The 20,083-nt window shown below is 35.8% G+C and overlaps 3 protein-coding genes across 3 annotated transcripts; 1 reads left to right on the forward strand and 2 right to left on the reverse strand.

The window, feature by feature from the left end:
- Positions 1 to 1,779: 1,779 nt before the first annotated feature.
- LOC116158744 (1,2-dihydroxy-3-keto-5-methylthiopentene dioxygenase) lies at positions 1,780 to 6,713 on the forward strand. Its single transcript, XM_031471575.1, has 3 exons — positions 1,780 to 2,078; positions 6,059 to 6,358; positions 6,491 to 6,713. The coding sequence occupies exons 1-3, from the start codon at positions 1,956 to 1,958 to the stop codon at positions 6,617 to 6,619; spliced, it is 552 nt and encodes a 183-aa protein (XP_031327435.1). The 5' UTR covers positions 1,780 to 1,955; the 3' UTR covers positions 6,620 to 6,713.
- Positions 6,714 to 10,133: 3,420 nt separating this feature from the next.
- On the reverse strand, positions 10,134 to 11,295 carry LOC116159960. Its single transcript, XM_031473075.1, has 2 exons — positions 10,851 to 11,295; positions 10,134 to 10,799 (listed from the first exon to the last, which is right to left on the reverse strand). The coding sequence occupies exons 1-2, from the start codon at positions 11,253 to 11,255 to the stop codon at positions 10,134 to 10,136; spliced, it is 1,071 nt and encodes a 356-aa protein (XP_031328935.1). The 5' UTR covers positions 11,256 to 11,295.
- A 3,556-nt stretch (positions 11,296 to 14,851) lies between these two features.
- On the reverse strand, positions 14,852 to 17,923 carry LOC116159290 (transcription factor Sox-5-like). Its single transcript, XM_031472244.1, has 3 exons — positions 17,653 to 17,923; positions 17,080 to 17,599; positions 14,852 to 17,023 (listed from the first exon to the last, which is right to left on the reverse strand). The coding sequence occupies exons 2-3, from the start codon at positions 17,597 to 17,599 to the stop codon at positions 16,380 to 16,382; spliced, it is 1,164 nt and encodes a 387-aa protein (XP_031328104.1). The 5' UTR covers positions 17,653 to 17,923; the 3' UTR covers positions 14,852 to 16,379.
- Between the last annotated feature and the right edge of the window lie 2,160 nt (positions 17,924 to 20,083).

A 20,083-nucleotide genomic window follows, 5' to 3' on the forward strand; every position in this document is an offset into this window, starting at 1 on the left:
AAGGGTGATGATGATGTCTCCAAAATGAAACGTTGTATTGAAAACGCTGTCTTGTAGAGTTCAAATCGTGGCAATGAGAAGGTGTATTAATTTTATTTTGTTGTATCTGTTCAAGTAACATCAATAAGACAAAATGTAATTTATTTAGAAGTAACATGACGGGTAATATGTAATTCCCCATGTGATAGATTTATTGAATCAAGAACAATAATTTAGCCTGGGAGATTAAGTAAAAAGTTCGCACTTAAAAAAAAAGCTGCGAACCCTGCGTGACCCTTTCTCTTAGGAGTTCCGACGTGGCTCCACGCTTATTTGCCACTGGAATCCCCGACAGGGGGGGAGGGGGAGAGTTGTCTCCCCCCTTGCCTTTCTACAAGCGTTTTTCTACGAGTCCTCGTTTGTTATCAGATTGTCAGATGTCAAAGATTAAAAGCTACCTTTTTTTTTTAAATTTGGAACTCCTAACTTACCGTATGTATGAAATGAAACAAAATATGAATGAGAATTATTTTACCGGGCATCAGGTTGCGTCGATCGCTGGTGTACAGTATGGTCATTGTATATGTATTACTAGCCACAGTATATCCCCTAGCTGGGAAGAGGTGGAAGTCGCTTGGCTAGGCTAGATCTGAGCTGTATGGAGGGTGATCCTTTCTCCCATCCAAAATCATCCAAGAGCTGCTGTCCAGTACGGTTGACTGTGTACGGGCGGGCTTTGTTTTGTCGTCGAACAGCAAAACTTCCACCTCTTCCCAGCGATGAAAACCTGGCTCGCAACGCAGCGGTTCGATAGGGACGCCGAACTTCATGTCAGCGTTACCCGGTGCAGGTTAAAATCTCAGGCGGCGGATTTTTAAAGTTGGAATCGAAACTTTTGTGCCACGCTATGATAAGTGCCTCAATTTGAATGGTCCGTGTGTTGATAAATAGCCCAAGAGTGTAGCCCCCAAATGTATACAATAATTAGATTTTCTTTACAAGTTTACAATTTTGGATTTCAAAACGTCTGCTACTTTCTGGACAACACTCGTATGTTTATTTAATTTATAAATTGTAACATTTCTTTTCCTTAATGGCGTTTACAAAAAGTGTAAAAGTTGCCTTGCGATTTCCTCAATAACTTTGTTTCGAGGTAAAAAAAATGAACTTCTGTTAACGACCGATGGTTGCTAAAGGTTTAAGCTCGTGAATGAAGTTAAATTTGATAACAAATTATTATCAGTGTGGTAAAAATGAAAGATATGTATTTTATATGGAACTTTTAAGAACTTCTTTCTTAAATAACGGCGAAAGTATAAGAATTAGCTAAATAATTTTTGTTTCATGCAAATCTCGGAACATTATATATTTGAATGAATGTTATTTCAACCAAAAATTCGTACCCAGAAGGAAGTTATTGTGGAAACAAATTTCCAAGATTTCAATGTAAACGCCACCTTAATCAATATTGTTACAATTTATTGAATTTATACATTATGCATCTTACGAGGGATAAGTAGCACGTACTGATTATTATCGTATTTTTTTAAAATTAATAAAAGTGGCCGTCTGTCCGTACACAGACATTATTAATTATTGTAGTAAATGTTTAGATCTGTGGTACCTAGTAGTCTTATTGTGCTCTGGTTTACAATCTTTTATGCATTTGACAGCACAGCACAAAACTCCACACCACACGGACGTCCCGCTCTGGAATGGAATGGAATGCAATGATAAATTTAGAACTTTAGAAGTGACAATTGATGGCATTGGTGCGCAGAATCTAATTACTGGTTTAGATAGCACATTTACAATGCACGCACTGCATGGAAAGTATTGTATTGACATACAAAATTGAATTACAACTTAGAACGTAAATAAGTTTAGTCTGTGATAAACTACACGACAATTGTAACTATAAAAGTACTTATAATTATCGTAATTTATAATAATAATTAAATTCTTTACGTTAAAACATGGTACGTGCGTGGTATATGAGTAACGATGTTGAAGATCAGCGCTTAGAAAACCACCTAACTCCTCAAAAGATGGTATCTTTAGATGAAGTAAAACGACTTACTGGTGTAGAGTATTTTGGTGTAAGTATTATGGCAGTTGAATAAGTAGAATTGAAAGTAAGTAATGTTCAAGTTGATTAACTAGTTTAATGACCTTGGACTTATCACCTTCTGCAATTAATCAGCGGTTCTAAAATGTTTTAATTTTTTATTTGTGTAGACTATAGATGCAATATTATTTATTTTAAGTCTTTAAAAATTATTTTTCCATGACATTAGTGTGATAGGTATAGGTTATCGAGGTTCAAGCGCAATCAGCGGGCGCGTAATGAATTGATCACGTGCAGGCGATGTGTGTCTGTGCAATCTAATTTTATTAGTAACAGGCTGCATTTATTCAATAAGAAAATATGCCTTATACACCAACAGGGGTGGAAATATTTACCGAATTTTATCATATTCTAGATTATATATGCAAATAAATTCTGTCTAAAAGTAATTATCGGTGCTGCGGTGAATATAAAATTTCTGCACAATATTTATGAAGCAATTTTAAACACCAGCAGTGGTTTGTAATCACGCTGATGTTGTGGATCAACAATTAGCTACTTAACAGAACTTTTAGTAGGCATTTCTTCTCAATGTCATGATAACACACCTATATACTTATATTTTTACTATTTTAATGATACCCACAATCCAAACAGCAAACCTATATGAATGTAGTAACCAATTGACTAATTAACTTATCCTTCCGACTGTTTAGAATGATCTTCGAGTCTGTAATGAGGTACTGATCATTTGATTAGGCCATTGTTTTTCAACTTCTTAAATACGCGACCCCTTTGCAAGTTGAAACATTTGGCAACCCCCTAGCGCCTAGAGCACAATTCTACCTGCTGATTTAAATGACGTGCTTAATAAGATGATGAAAATTTCGGGAGCTTTACATCCATCGGAGTAAAATGTAGAGTCCGCTCACTTTGAAGGCTCAAATCTCAAAATCGCTGGAGCCGATATTAATAAAATTTTTGGAACGTATCAATTGGTAAGTTGTTGTTAACATACGTAAATTGTAAATTTTTGCTGCCAGGACTTTTTACGTTATCGAATTTTCCTCACAAAAAAGTACTCTAAAATGCGTGATTTGTCGCGATGCTCAACTGTACAGGTCCATAAATAGTTTATTTTTCCACGAAAATTCATACATTTCGGGTATTACATAACCCAATTCTTGCTGTAGCTATTGTAGAAAAAATTAGGGAAATATCTTGTTCCCTTTTTGCGTAATTAGCGGAAAAGCAAAAACATTGCAACGCAGCTATTATTGAAGGAAACGACTTCATTCTTTTTTTATAAGATGAATAAAATAGCAAACGTCATAAATGCGTACATATTGTCTGAAAACAACTTGTGGATGTTTGTTTTTGTGTAAATTAGCCAATACTCTACGTACGAAACAAGATGAATAATAACCTGCGGTTTTCATGTGTGATGTGTGGCAAACATGATTAATACCTAATAACAATTTCATGCATAATATTACTTAACCGTGTACTTAGCGTGTGTGCCGCTTTATACGAAACGTTGCTGCAAGGTACAACTTTGCGATTAAATGACCATCCCCCCAACTCCGCTCGAGGTGTTGCGTTTATCTCTTTCGCTCAAAATATATTAATTCCTGCAGCCCTTCACATTTTTTTGTCATTGATTCTATTTCCTGATCATATCATTTGTAATTGTCCTTTATCGATGTGAACAAAACTTTTTAAAGTGTATCTTATAATAAGCGAATAAACGGGTCTGTCATTTTATCGCTGTAACGTTTGCGTAACTATACAGAAGTGCATAAAAATGTATCGACGTATAGTTAAAGGTGTATTCTATCACATACGTAAACATTATCCCATTTGAGTGAATACTTTTTTTGTAATTAAATCCTAAAGTTCTGAGTTCGTATACTTTCATTGAAAAAGCGCGCTTTCCCGTACATATTTCACTATCACATTTTCCCAAATTTAACAAGAAATATGACATTACGTACGGATACGTAGAAATGGTTGACGATTATATTACGCTTTATTTGATAAAAATCGGGTGGGTAGTTTTTTTTAAATAACCGTTTAAAGCCAGCGGACTCTACATTTTACTCCGATTAAAATGTTCTCAAATTCCAAAAATCGTAACTTGGTATCGGCATATACAGCAACACAATGTAGTTCTCATACAGGGAGATTAATAATCATATGCTGCACAGCTCTTATAAAATATCACATTAGTAATCATTTGCCGCAACCAGGTATATGTGTACCAATACAAAACATAACCTATAATTTCACAAACCAAAACTATGATTTGTGATTCTTATTAGAATACTTTCGTCCCTTTCAAAACGGCTTTTTTCAAGACTACCAGTTTCTTTCGAATATTTACAAGGTGGGTAAATTACTTGTAAATTACAAACAAACGTTTTTTTAGTTGTAGCGTGTAATAGGCAATAGGTTTACTCCGACAAGCCTTTTACTTTAGAAGAGAATAAGATGCGTTTGCTGTCCTGTTTCCGTAATGGGACTAAAGACGAAAGTGGAGTTTGGGAGTACTCGATACGTTTGTGTATACAGGAGTTTCGATAAACGATTGTCAACCATGACGAGGATTACAACAATATACGCCGAAATGCTCATCGTCTACTTGAGCGGTTTAACATACAGGAAGTCTTGCTTCTGGGAAGTCACCTGGCCGCTTAGTGGTTGCTAATAAGGAGGTTGTAAAAGATGTTCTTGCTCGTCTTGAGCAAAGTCGGAAAAAGCAGCTGCGACAATTTGTCCCACTAATGGGCATCTCATACGGAACGTGTGACGCTATTGCCTGGAGAAAATTGTACTTCTATCCTTTAAAGTAACCGTAAATTATTGCATGCACACCATTGCCGAATTACGAGCAGGTATAGAAGGTACCGTTTGAAACATTACGCAACAGCACTTACATGCCGTCTTCGAAAACATGAAGAAAAGAGTTGATGCCTGTCTTAATAATGGTGGCAAGCACTTCGAATAGTTGTTATAGTGTGCATGTAATTTATCCAATTACTTCGATATTAACGAGTTGTAAAAGAAATAAAATCGTTTCAATTTTTGTAGTAATTTGCTATTCGTGTAGTTCCACATAATTTGGAAACTTACAAGGTGGTTAAATCGTTGATTTAGGTTAAATATGGTTAAACGTCAAAAGTTTACTTTAAGGTTATGTTTTAGTATTGGTGCACCAGGCCTGTTGCGGCAAATGATTAGTAACGTCATAATTTATTGAAGCGGCGCAGCAACTCAATATTGATCGCACTGTACCATGAAAGCATTCTAACAGCTAAGGCTGAAATTAAAGGATTCCTTGGAAAATTGAGTGTTTGAAAAAATATACATACAGTGACAGTTATTAAGAAGTAGAGATAGGGATTTACGTCTATTTTCCCTATGTCTACTATTAAAAAACTAATTGTCTTCTCGCCTAATTTTATGCATCTAAAATTACTTTTTAAAAGAAATAAACATCTGGCTGTCATATTAATTAGTTCAAATATTGTTATTTTGGCCTAACAGAAAATAAACCGTTTACGCTCCTTAAACTGTTTCCGGTACTACACCAATTGACAATATTAACGTTTTCTTCAGTTGAATACATCGTACACGAACGAAACAAAAATACGGAACCCGAAGCGGACCCAAAGCAACAATATTCAAATTAATAGGGAAAAACTTAGGGAAAAACAATACACACAAATCCCTATGTCTACTTTTTAATGAATAGCGCTGTATATACGAATCTTTTCTTTGTGTTCAGAAGGTTGTCGAACAAACTGCAATAGATCACTTGTTGGTAGAACGCTCTCACGTTCCTTGCATGATTCAGAGCTATCAATTTTTCCAGGACTGTCCAGTTCTGAAGGTTTCTTGGATATGCCAGTACAATAAATCAAAAATAGAACCACGTTTCACTATGTAATTAACTTGAGAACCATTCAGTGCACACCGATGCGAGTTTCTGTCTAAACTGTTTATTTTCAGATAAATTTGAACACGTACCAAACTGATGGCGTTTTAGACAACATAAAAAAGGAAAGAGGTTATACGTACGAGGACGAACTGGTCTGCTCTAAAGAATGCTTGCAAAATTATGAAGAGAAACTGAAAATATTTTTTGCCGAACATTTGCATACCGATGAAGAAATAAGATTTGTGGTTGAGGGTTCAGGATATTTCGACGTTCGAGACAAAAATGATGAGTGGATTCGGATTGAGGTTAAACCTGGCGATTTGATTATTTTGCCAAGTGGAATTTATCATCGCTTCACGTTGGATACAACTGTAAGTAGTTGATGGCATTCCAATTTATAGATACTTCTTAACATAACAAAACTGGTTAAGATAATTAAAATCGATTAATCGTACGGGCAGCACGGTTAGGCAATAATTTAATCTTGTTTTTGTTTGTTTTAGAATTTTATTAGGGCAAAGCGATTTTTTGTGGGAGAACCGGTTTGGACTGCATATAACAGGCCTGCGGATCACTTTGAGTGCCGAAAAAGTTACGTAGAAAAATTGAACGTGAGGCAGATTTCAGTTTGAAACAGTTCATCATAACAGTCGTTTATCATTCATAAAACTACCTGGTTGTAACAATATTTTGATGTGACAATAAATACGTTACCTACTGTTTTTACTTTCATGAATATTTATTCTACCTACACGTTTATATTTCCTCAATAAATGCGTTACTAGGTATACAAAAATATGATGGAACACTCCATTGGAAAGTCTACTCTTAATCGGACGGAATTGGAGGATTCATTGTTTATTATAGAAGAGGTGAGACCGCTAACGTATGTTAGTGAAGATATATTATGGCTTATCACTGAATTCATTTAATAGTAACTTACGTCGGTTTCGTTACGCTGCATAAGAACCATTGACCCGCAGGTTTCTGGCAAGTAAAGGTTTCTGGAAGGACTCAAAAGTTCTGTCAAATTGCTTTTCTAGAGATGTTGTTGATAAAAGATTGGTAGAATCGATTAGTAGCCGTTTTGGGGTGTATTTTTTGAAGTTGAAGTTGGTGGGGAATTAAGCCGCGTCAGATCAAGCCAGCATCGTGCTACTGGGTCGTAAAATATATACTAATCGCAATGGCATCGAAGAGGTCGGAAAAAAGGGTAACTCAATCGCCGCAAAGTTGCGCGGAGTGTCTAAATCGAGGGATAAACGAGGTATAGCCTGAAGTTTTTGCTTTAAAGTGAGCACAATCACAGTATTTGTGACTCATTATCAATGGCGCTCTGCTCGCGCAGGTCCTTAGCGTATCCACTTCTCTCTGTCAGCTCTTCTCTTCATCATCGGATTATCCTTGACTTCCCTTCAACTCGCTAATCATTGTCATTCTTCTTCTTCCTCGCCTGGAATCTCTCTCCAGCACGCTTCCTTTCAATATCTCTCAACAAACAGTCGTTCCTTAATATATGCCCAGTTCAAATACTGTTTGTTTCTGCTATGGTGTTCAGTATCGTTCTTGTCACCCCTCTTCTCGATAACACATTTTCATTTCAAGTCTATCTGAGACCCTTTGATTTTTGAAACCCTCTCCTTTTCACATATGTTGATGGAACTATACATAACTACGTTAATTCATTTAAAGCTTAACATTACAACAACGACATTTTGATAACGTTAATTTGCACAGTTGGAGTCACGATGCTGTTATATTAAAAATGTGCCTTCGGGCATTTACGTTGCCTTGCAGTTAGTAAAATATAAGATGAACGCATTCTGCAAGGAAAAAAACAGCTGGTTGGTGACTCATCATTTGGCAGGTTCATTAATTGTAGTTTAACACGTTGTTGGTTTTCTGTGTATTGATCGTGTGATTTAATGTATATTATTTAGGAACTTACGTTTTTTTAAATGTGAATTTCAAACATGTAACGTTTTCAAGCAAGAGGGATTTTGCTAATTAAACTATTTTATTTGTTTACTCATTGGTAAACAATTGATTACAAGACAAAACGCAAACGGGTAAACGTCATCTTTTAACGCTACTGACTTGTAACTGACAGTGGCGTGTAAAAATTTTTTTTCTTCAAACGTCAAAATATTAGGCCATTGTTCGACTGAGTAGTAGGCGCCAAAGTTTGACATTATCGTTAGAGCAGTTTTTACTTTTCCTTTTCCTGTCGCCGGAGGGAAAAGTGTTGTTATGGAAACACAACAATTTCATTTATTTATTCAAAAAATTATGATATATTTTCAGACTTATTCATTAATGTAATATTAAATGTACAATTGGTAAGTGTTGCATTCTGAAAATTGAAGCCGTGCAACGATGAACTAGACCCTGTTAAAGTATTTACTCTCGATTTAGGCGATGACCTCGGCNCCCTCGTGCTTTTTTAGAGGTACCCTTGCAGAAGGTTTAAGTTGTTGTATTTACCTTACGAATTAGTAGGAAAAGCGTCGGAGTAGCTTGGAGCTTGATGTTTGTATTGACTTATTATAATAAACTAACTGACACCTGTCTAGCTATAGCTCAAAATATTAAATACATGCAACTTGAAACTTGAAATTTTATAATTTCTCCTCGTACACATCTGGCATATCTGTTATAAGTATAGCGCGCATTCGTACCTCCAGATGCAATATGGTACTTATGGACATAGAGGCTTGCCAACCGTGACAATGACAGCACAAGAAGATTACCTATGTTGTGTTTTAATACTTTTATCCAACACCTCTATGTTATCCAGTCATTATCATGACGAAATTAAACGAGTAAGGTATAATATAATAACCCACTAATGAGTTATGGACGTAAAATAACTCACTAGCAAGATAAAGTACAGGAACCATAAGTAAATCCATATAAATTTTCTGACTAAATTTTTTGTTGTTTATTATTCCCCATAGCAACGAATTATTGCTTTTGTATTCCATGCACTCTAGCTTTTCGCGGAACACGCAGTTTTTAAGATTTCCACGTTTTAAACCAGCTTGAGGAGGTGTTGGATAAAGTTTTGTATGGTGCACGTGTGTTAATTACAAATAAGTCACTTGAGAAAATAACCCCACTCGGCCTGACGGCCTCGTGGGCTTACTTTTTTCTCGCGTGACTTATTTGTAATATAACACACTTATACGATAAATAACTATTATTTCATACTGCTCTATTTCTATTAAAATACCATTTTGATTAGAATGTTGTAGGTACACATTAAAATAAAAGCAAAAGTCGATCACTTGATTTGTTTGATCTGACAGTAGTTTGACAAATATCAATATCAATCAATCAATCAAATATCACGTTTAGATGGATGTCAGTTGCGGTTGCTAGGCAAAATTTCCAGTCTGGTAAACATTTTCAGTCTGGTAAAATACGATTTATCTGCGTCTGTAGGATAACTCTCAGTTATCCCGGACATTTTAAGTGGGATAAGAACTTAATTACCACGCTCAGTGGGATAAGAACTTCATTACCACACTCAGTGGGATAAGCCCTTGTCAAAACAATGTATGATCAAAAATCAACTATCAAGATTATATATTGTAAACATTAACGTCTGATGGAAGAGTTCCAGACTCACTCATGACATAAGCAAAGAAATCAGAAGCAAAATTTTTGACGTACAAATTTTCTTGACGTTAGGATTTTCTTGTTTCTATGGCGTCGAAAACTGCTAACTATGCTACTTCGATTGGAATTTAAAAAAATGCATCAAATTTATTTTTCGTTTTTAGCAGTAGAAGAACAGTCGCAGATAAAAAGTTGTATTTAATACTTGGGCTAACGGCCATTAACATACTCATGCTCTTACAATAGCTCGGGCTAACGCCCTCGTATGCGCAATTGTCGCATTCGTAAGTTAATGAGGCCGTTATCCCACTGATTAAATAAATAACTATTTTCTTCAAACGTCAAAATATTAGGCCATTGTTCGACTGAGTAGTAGGCGCCAAAGTTTGACATTATCGTTAGAGCAGTTTTTACTTTTCCTTTTCCTGTCGCCGGAGGGAAAAGTGTTGTTATGGAAACGCAACAATTTCATTTATTTATTCAAAAAATTATGATATATTTTCAGACTTATTCATTAATGTAATATTAAATGTACAATTTATTGGTAAGTGTTGCATTCTGAAAATTGAAGCCGTGCAACGATGAACTAGACCCTGTTAAAGTATTTACTCTCGATTTAGGCGATGACCTCGGCGAAGACGATGTTATTAGATTTCCTGATGCGCCTGTTTCAGACACCGCAGTTTCGTTTAAATTTAATATTCGGCTAGCATTCTCTTTTTTGTTGCGAATCGACTCTTCTATGTATCCTTCTGCTACGGAAGTTGACCTCCAACCCCCGTGGCGCTTCAACGACTCCATACTTCCTCCACCATCGATGAGTAATGTAGCCGAAGTACGCCGTAAACAGTGACCCGTATATTCTTGGACATTGCCTAATTTTAGAAATTCGGCAACTTTTCTGGGTACAGCACTGATCGTATGAATCCCCATAACATTTTTATAGCACTTCCCATTCTGATATTTCAAAAAAAACCTTCTCTCTTGCATATCTCTCGGTCTTAATGAAGCGTACTTGTGGTAAATATTCATGAACATTTCTCCGATGATGGTAAACGAGCGCACTTTTTTCGTTTTGCTATCGGGAATTTTTATTAGGATTAAATTTTCCATATCTTCAATGTCGCCTATATTCATTTTCATCATTTCGTCGCATCTGCATGCCCCGGTTACTCCGATTAATAAAACAATCTGAATCATAATAATATTACATTGGGAGAATTAAAACTGATTTAAATTCACCTTTATTCCTAAATATACATCATCTGGTGCGTCCACTAGAAAACCTTCAAACTGCTCTTTAGTAAATATTCTGGACTTTTTTGCAGAATACCCTTCATTGGCCTTTTTCAAAAAACATCGTAGCTTTAAATATTGACTTATATTTATTCCATGCTTGATAATTAATTCGGATTTGATCATGGAATAACGAGACCACATTGTCGAAGATTTCCATTTTTTATCTTTTTGCATCTGATTAAAATACGCAAGAAGTACATTTTCTGAATAGATGATCACATTCTTTCCATTACACCATTGAATGAAGTGTTGATATGCAGCTAAATACTTTTCACCGGATTTCGAAGGTCCGAGGCACGATACTGCTTCATTCGCCTCAACGGTAATTTCGGGCGGCGTGCATTGCATTCTAAAACTAACTAATTTACACTATCTTTTTAGTGATTTAATTAACTTACTTCTTTGTTATCGAGAAATCTTTCTTATTCAAAATTACGAACTGACATGTAATTTTTTCACTCAATAAAATTATTTACTGCGTAACCAAGGAAACAGCACCTATGCACTCATGTAAAGGAAAACAAACTTACCTACTTGACAATGACGTTTAATTTAACGAAAGCGATTAATATCCCTTAAAAACCTGGTGTTTTGGATAAATTTGCGGAAGTTTGAAGAAAAAATAGCATATTTTATTTGGAGGAGAAGTTACTTTTCATGGCTTGCCTTCTATTAGCCGCCTCACTCCGTTCGGCGGCTAAACACAGGCGCGCCATGAAAAGTAATACTTCTCCTCCACATAAAATAATGTACTATTACCAGACTCAAATCAGTCTGGGAAAGCGGCGATTACTAGATAGTATGAAATAAAAACAATAACAATTGAAAATGAGCATTCCGGACCAACTGTATCTTATAGGAAATTTTATTCTAAACAAGTTCTTTACTTCTTTTCTATGCATTCTTTCCCTCAGAGCAACAGTTAATGAGATATTCGAAGTCAACTGCGAAAAACACGACATTTTCTCGTTTTTTCTTCGTTTTTTTGTTAATAACAATATTTTTCAGCTAGGGGGACTATGATTTTCGGATTTAGCGGATTTTTTTACATAGGATACGCTAATTTCGTTGAGGGAAGTGACAACATCCAGCCCAAACCGTAATTTGACTGGACTAATAGTAACCTATCTTTTACTGTAGGATTTAGATAAGTCAGCGGAAAATGTAAGGAAACTGTTTACACAAAAAGAAGTTTCCTCTACGTATAATAAGACTACGTCTCACCACCGAGTTGTCCCGAAGCCGAGTCTTCCTGTACCGCCACGTACGTTAAATTCGAACTTGAAATACATATCAAAGGTCTCGTGGATCTTTCGCGAAAAATACATTATTCTGTTTGAGTGTTTGTTTGCCTGGGACATACGGTATGTAAACTAAATGAACAACTGTAGTCAAAGTAATAAACTAAAAAACTAATCTAAACGCTATCATTCAAGAAACAAGAACAACAACAAAATTGGAGTAAATTTTTACAACAACAAGAGTGCCGAGATGTCTGTCCTCTTTTTATAATTTTGGGGTATCGATCTTTTTTTACAAAACATCGATTGTTGTCACACCTATGAGGTGGAAATAACATTTTCTTTTCTTTAGTTTACAAAAAAAATCATTTTCATTCTCATTGCTATTTAAAAATGTGTAAGTGAAACATTTGAATCTCTAATTCTCTGCAATAGGTGATTTAGAAAATTATTCGAGGGTAAATACACAAGAGCTTGATTTTTAATCGGATAATTTTATTTTTACACGAAAGTTTTGTTGCAACGAGAAAAACTAGAGATCCAAAGTGTGATAAAATTTATCGTGTGCTTTTGATCAAGAGTTTTTTCCAGGAGGCAACACAATTTGAGAGAATTAAAAATAAAATTATCCTGATTTAGGCGATTAATAAAAGACAGTAAATTTTACAACCACTATACATTTTACGCATTCCTACAGGCATTTTTATCGCTGATAAAAAGCTACCTAGATTTTAATAATCAGATAACAAATCATCTGATTGGTTAGAATTTTAACCAATCACCAAGCTGATTGGCCGTATATTAATGGAGTGTATTAATCGAAGAAAATCTTCGCGATTCAAATCGTTACTACCGAATTGGATACGTGATTCGTGCAGGTTCTGTGCAAAAGGATCCATATAAATCACAGAATAAAAATAAGCATAGCAGTAAATAAATTTAAGGGTGATCAAACTGGAGGTGGTTGTTAAAAAGTATCTCGTTTAGACTTGAATGGTGAAAATCACTAGTTTAGTGAGCTGGCACTTTGTTAGTTGTGATATTTTGGAATTTCGAGTTCCACCTGCTTTTCACGTAAATTCGGTGTTTCCAAGCTAACACTCGTATTCTTTTATACTCGTAATATTAATAGAGAATTCAAAAATCTTAACTTAAATTATTTTACCATTGAAAATTTCCAGCTTTCGAACATTTTCGTGATTTTGATCGAAGTCAGATGTTTGTAATAAATTTGCCAATGCTACAACCTAAAAACCGTTGAGTGAAGGATTCCTTCACTCAACGTAAAAACTCATTCTTGCAGTCATAGAATGTCTCCTAGATGTAAGCAACCCTCTGTACATTTTAATGCAGAATTTAGGCAAAATGTTTATGCTGGGTTATCGAACACTAAAAATTTCCATCAAATTGTGAGATGCACGTCCTCGATAACTCTAGAAACATGCAAGCCTCTTGCAAAAGACAATCCTGTATTCAAAAATGCATAGGTTAGGGGTTACCCTACAGCTGTACCTACTTTACGGTACATAACAATCCACCCCCTATTATCCATGACATGCATTATAGTGTGTAGTACGAGTTGCTTGAGGTTAGGCGTTCTTGATTCTATTGTGCAACTTTAACCAGTTTAAATTACACTTTTCTACTAAACTAGTTACTATATTATATATTATTATTTGTTTTGAAGTTTCCGCTACTATTGATTTAGTTAAAAATAAAAGCTTCCAATCTTATAACGTCTGTTTGAATCAATTCGATATTTTGGGACAGAATACAGAGTGTAAAAATTGTAAAAGGTTTACAAAAGTGAATGAAACCATTGAATAATAACTTATTCAATGATGAAACGTAAGAAAGGCTCGAGTTTCAAATAAAAAATCTATCAAAGAACCTTTGCTCCAATTGTGATTTAAATAGGTTTTATTGAAGCTAGTTCTAGACGTGAGAAAATATACCTAATATAAAACATGTTTTACTTTACATTTATGCCTATTGACTATTTTAGGTGTAAATGAAGAATCATTTATTCCCAAGTAATACAGATACCTTATCTACAAGAATAGACTGTCACAGATGTGCCAATTTACAACCAGGCCAACACAAGAGAACGCAAAAAACTACAATACCAAAGTGTGTAAAATAAAAGTTTTCGTCGCGTTAATTGACATTAAAATAAATGTCGTCCATTAATATTTAAAATTATTCATTGCTTCACTCGCTAACGTGACACAAAATCAGATAACAAAGTTGCCCTTTTTGTTTTATTTAACCAACAATTTTTGTTCTTTTCGGTATAAAATATTACTGCAACCTACAAACTTATAATGAGACATCAATTATGTCGTCATATTTTTATCCATATATGGCGTATAGTCTAGTGGCATTGAAAAAAGAAACTCGGTACACTTTTTCTCAGATAAAAAAGTTTTTTTGCGAACCATCCAAATTAACTCCGCGTAAGTCCACATTGCATTATTTCGTGAAGTAATGCCCTAATTGATTTATTAATAGATCGACTGATCGGCACTTACTAATTTTATAACTAATTTGTTTACCTGTGATTGGATATTTCGCGCAGATAGAGAAGCTTTTTTGAGTGAAATAAATTCGGCATTTTCAGTGGAAAACCTTACCTTTTGCAATTTCACTTTGTAGGCGTCGTTAGTGGTAATATGGTAAAATAATAAACAGCGTTATAATTTGTACATTTTACAATTTATTTCCTTGAATTTGGCACAGAAAACAGTGAGCCTATAGTTCTAGTAATCATTTCTTTAAATGTTTTTGAGATACAGGTCTATGCATTTTTTTTTAATATTTCATAGACATTACACATTGATTATGGTATTTTTATAAACAACATTCACTAGCCCTATATGCATTAAGGAATATTTTAAATGCATACAAACATTTGCTCTTTCTCTCCGTTTCACTTTTTCAACACTAGTGCTTTACGTCTCAATTTAAAATACTACATACTTCAAATAAACTATACCTATGTAGATTACAGGTATCACATTTTATTTAACTTATCATCAAATACAATTATAACACTTCTCTAACCTTTCTTTATAGACAACTAATATTTTGTTTAATAAAAATGGCCCCATAACGATTCAAATCATAAGCTGCTTCAGAGGGAATTTATAACTAAATACTGCAAAGAAATAACATTGGATCAATGAAAAATGCGGGCGTTCGAGAAATATTAGTTGTAATAATAAAATAAAAATTGGCTTGCAAAGGTCGTCGCCTGTTTTTTAAAAGTATTTACATTCTAGAATCTACTTGCTTAAATACCCATGAACAATATTATTTTTTAAGGTTAAATACGTGGTGATTGTAAAGTTCATCGATTTAATTGCAAAAACAAACAACTTTGTACTGATTGTAAAATAAAATATATAAAATTTTGATTGTTTTTGCAACAATTAAATAACAAAATTTACAATATGTCGTTTCTAAAACAGAAATGGATTAAGTAGAAGTGCCCAGGTACTTGCAGATGAAGATTATAAAAAAAATTAAGACCTCTACCGATAGGTAGCGATTGGCGCAGGGCACTTATAAGTACAGATTCGGTAAAAATAGGGCACTGTACAAGTACAAATAACTTTAAAATAAATAATATTAGTTAAAGTACTGGCTCTTAACATTAAAATATACAAACATCAACAGTAGAAAATAATATACATGAAAATGACATTGCACTTGAACCAAAAACACTGAGCACTATGTAAAGTTACTGTTAATAAATTTATTCGCGTATATGCAATGTAAAAAAACACATATAAAACTTTACAAGAATTTACAATAAAAGAGAAAAACAAATTTCGATATATAACTAAATGTAAATAAATAACATGAAAATCTGAATGGCATATCTACATAACAATACAACTACAACACCAAATAATTGTGATAATAATAATAATAACCAATAATTTTTTATAAGTCTCGTAAAAGTTCACATTTGCGTCAACTAGATGGCACACTTGAATTTGAACTGCCCTCGAGAACACTGTGTTAAGGGACACTGACATCTGGATAAGTTCGAGCGTTCGTAAAAAAAGGAAAGTATGTTATATATACAAATTCCTTTGTCGAGATAATAAATAATTTAAAATACTTTGTCATGTCGTTTATTCGAGTAAGTCACCGATTTTCCAACTCGTATCCGCCCGTGAATTCGTTAATACCAAGGGAAGCTCAGTTCCCTTGAAACTCAGGTTCAGTCATCATCATGTCTGGGACTCGAATCGTAGGCAGAATGTTCGTGCATAAAGCTCATCGCTTCTGGGGAAATACTGTCACTGTGATAAAATCCTTCGGAACTCGGCCCCGCACCGTTCATCGAAATCATGGGGGGAGAAACGGACATTCTTCCCGCTGACGTAGACGCGGGCGACGTTAGGTCCGAACCGGGTGCAAGAAAGCTCATCTCGGAACCGCTGTCGCGACACCATAACTGGCGCATTTCCTGTCGCCTTTGGCGCATTAGCATTTTGTATTCCGAAATGCGCATTTTTTTACCGTCTACGATGCAAGTTCGTTTAGGTCGCGGCCGATATCGGTAATCCGGATGTTTTTCCATGTGCAGCTTTGATAGTCGCGACTGTTCTTCGTAGTAGGGTTGCTTCTCTGCGTTTGACATCGCCTTCCAGCGCGCTCCTAAGATTTTTGAAATGTTGGAGTTGTGCATATCGGGACAAGCCTTCAGGATTTTTCGCCTTTCGTCCTTCGCCCACACCATAAATGCGTTCATTGGTCTCTTGATGTGAGGTTTGTTTTCGGATTCCCTCTTCACCTGCCTTACAATTTTCGCGTCCTTGCTGTCTTCGGCCAGCTTATAACTGGGGTCGCTACCGGCCCACACTGAAAAACACTAAGCGTGAGACGACGAGCGGTTAGATTATTAGGCGATAACTTACTGTGACACGCCGCAAGGTAGTCGGGTTCGTCTTTAATCGAGGGGTCATCCCTAGGTTTGCCACCGGTGAGGTGCGACGCGCTTGACAATCCATACATGTGCATGGGAAAATGGTGTTTGTCAGGGCTCAGTAGGCCCTCCTTTCCCGTTTTGTGGCGATCTGTGTTGGGGGGCAGCGGGAATTGAGGCGGTAAGCCCGCGTACGCTAGGAAAGGTCTGGGCATCACGAGACCTGGAGGTAATAGTTTAGGGGTGGTAGCTGCGACGGGCTGCTCGCTAAAGCTTTGCATACTGACTGGGATATTGTGAGGACTAGATCCGGTCGATTCAGAACTGGAAGACTTAGGTTTTGTGAGATTGAGGGGGGCGTCGGGGTCGGATATTTGTGGTGGGGGAGAGGGAGTTGGCTGACGCGGGGGAGATCGTTTGTCCGTTGTGGTCGAGATTGCGGCTGCGGACATTTGGGCCAAATGCGCTGTTGCTGATATCCAATTTGGAACTTGATGAGGTGGAGGTAGCATCTGAAAGAGAATCAAATGTGAGCTAGGGACGTTTTGCTGAATTTGCGACGTACCTGATTGGGTATATGTGACTTTCCCAAACCGGGGGGTACAGCTGCCGGGTGCAATCCTCGCAGCTGCTCAAGGAAAGGTAGAAAAACGAGTCCTTGAGGTCCAACGGCACCGGTCGCTGCATACTTTGCGTGTAATTCGTGAAGTTTCTGTTGCTGCAAGAGCTGCTCATGCCTGTGAATTTGAAGTTCGATTTGCTTCTGTGTTTCATCCGCAATCGCACTTGTCTGCAAAGAAAATCAGAATTACAACTGCTATTGGGAATAATTCAGCATAGTTTCGTATAGAAATACATTTTAGAATTGTCCATCTGCTACATACGAACATTCTCAATCTTTTTTTTAAGTATTTGCAGGTTGCCAAGCCGCCTACTGTTACTAAATATATGTCGGCAGCCATCCAATTTTATTCTCCATTCACTGCATCTTCCATGCTCGGTGCATATTTCTAAATCCTCTGGAAATGAAGTGCCATTCTTATTTACGCTTAACTCTACGATAATAGCAACGGTTAAGACGACGAAAAATAAAAGTGCAATTGTCACATAAATGCAACTTCCTGTAGGAGCGGAGAATAAATCTGTTTCGCAAGGTTTAACCTCACAACACGAAAAAATTCTGAATGGAATATCAAGCGATGTCGCAAGAAACATATGTTAGCATGAACGGAATGGTTGACATAATCATTCTTTATCTATATGGAACGATCTCGTGTTGAACAGAGAAGAGTAAGCTCTTGTGAGTAAAATGTATTTAGGATGTTATATATTATTTAAAGGTATAGAGCTGGACAAGGATTATAGGAGACAACTGCCAACTGTATAAGAATAAGAGTAACATGAGGGCAGATATTCTAGTGTCGGTCATTATTACGACATGATGTATCGCTTCCGGTCCGTGTTAATTACTAGACCAGCTCAGAACAAGAACTCTGGGTGTCGAGATTCTGTTAGAAAATGTGACTGTCTCTTTCCGTTCAGTTTTAATTACTTTTATATAGTATAAAGGATTACGCCCCGGCAGCGATGTTTTTGTTGTAAACTCTTAAATAACATAAATTACTCTGACAATAACGACATAATAATTAAAAGAATGGAACTGCTTTTACATCCCCAGTCATTGGATATCTTCCAGAAGTTGTTTCAACAGCGATGGGCCAACAAGCGAGCATCTGAGAAGGATGACAATAGATCTTAGCAGCAAAATTTAATCTACTTGTATTGTATACACACGTGAGACACATAAAATCGAAGCAGACGTCAACTGTTAACAGACAAGGAACAGAGTTTAATGAATCAGGGAAGCGATAAAGAATAAAGTGAGCCAATGAAGTGGAGAAAGATCAAAGTTATTCGAGCGGCACGTCAACATACTTCTAATGGAAACATTCAATACAGATACTCGAAAATATAAATTTGAAACCATTCAAATAACACACATAAACTCTTTTACCGTTTTACATTAAAAAGCAGTTTGTTTTGTAATGTCGTAAAAAGTCTCTTCTATGATAAACATATAGCGGAAAATCCAAAAAATTAGCCAACAATAACATCTTTACAACAATATACAGTCGTTTCCTTATGCAAAACTCACACCTTTGTCACATCTGTATAACATATGCGTCCTCAAAAGGAACGATTCACATCAGCAACAGCAGTCGTCTGTGCATCTCCTCTGATTTAAAGCAGACGTTCACTCATACAATTATTCATTGTTTTAAAACAGAATGTAACCCTTCAACTGATACTTTTGATCTTTTAATGATGCCAACAAAGAAGCTCTATCTGAAGATTGCAGTGCCTCAATTGTAAGCAAAACGAAGTTTTTGTACACAATTTCCCCGCTCTGTTTACTATAATTACCCATTTCATTAATTGCCATATTATCGTTGCAAAAGCACCCTAAACGGAACCGCCCAAGGTAAACAAGATCTGCTGAACAAATATATATTGGGCTATTTTCTTTATCCATATCGTCGGTTTATTGTCCATAAATCACAACATATATGTATTTAATTATCATCTGGCTTTTGTAGGTCTGTTTTCAAAATTTCCGCTTCTGTTTCCTTTAAACTGTTTATTGTTGTTACAACAAGCAAACCGTTTAGAGAGCGATAGGTACGTGAGAATTATTTAAATCACATCCGCCGACATTTTTACACAAAGTGGGTCAATTAAATGACAAAACATCGATCGTCACCTCTGAGATTATTTAGCAGGAAACCATTAAAATACTATTAGAATTATTTCTTCGATGTGGCAGCAGGCTCAAAAAAGAAGAAATGCATTCGTGTTACCAATATTTATTGTGCAATTAACAACTAATGCCGAAATTTGCATAAATATTTGTGCTAATAACGTGGGAATAAGATTCAGATAGCTAATTTTCTTAATTTAAGATTATTAGTTCAAAACAAAACATGTCCCAGTTTACT

This window comes from Photinus pyralis, unplaced genomic scaffold, assembly GCF_008802855.1.
Source record: "Photinus pyralis isolate 1611_PpyrPB1 unplaced genomic scaffold, Ppyr1.3 Ppyr1.4_LG1, whole genome shotgun sequence".
Classification (NCBI taxonomy): Eukaryota; Metazoa; Arthropoda; class Insecta; order Coleoptera; family Lampyridae; genus Photinus; species Photinus pyralis.

What these genes read in the sequence shown, in the direction of transcription:
- LOC116158744 (XM_031471575.1), top strand. Translation starts at nt 1,956, where the DNA reads ATGGTACGTGCGTGGTATATGAGTAACGATGTTGAAGATCAGCGCTTA. An exon ending in CTGGTGTAGAGTATTTTGGT is followed by an intron (nt 2,079 to 6,058) that starts GTAAGTATTATG and finishes GTTTATTTTCAG; the next exon opens with ATAAATTTGAACACGTACCA. An exon ending in GCTTCACGTTGGATACAACT is followed by an intron (nt 6,359 to 6,490) that starts GTAAGTAGTTGA and finishes TGTTTGTTTTAG; the next exon opens with AATTTTATTAGGGCAAAGCG.
- LOC116159290 (XM_031472244.1), bottom strand. Translation starts at nt 17,599, where the DNA reads ATGCTACCTCCACCTCATCAAGTTCCAAATTGGATATCAGCAACAGCG. An exon ending in CTACCTTGCGGCGTGTCACA is followed by an intron (nt 17,024 to 17,079) that starts GTAAGTTATCGC and finishes AGTGTTTTTCAG; the next exon opens with TGTGGGCCGGTAGCGACCCC.
- LOC116159960 (XM_031473075.1), bottom strand. Translation starts at nt 11,255, where the DNA reads ATGCAATGCACGCCGCCCGAAATTACCGTTGAGGCGAATGAAGCAGTA. An exon ending in ATGTATATTTAGGAATAAAG is followed by an intron (nt 10,800 to 10,850) that starts GTGAATTTAAAT and finishes ATTATGATTCAG; the next exon opens with ATTGTTTTATTAATCGGAGT.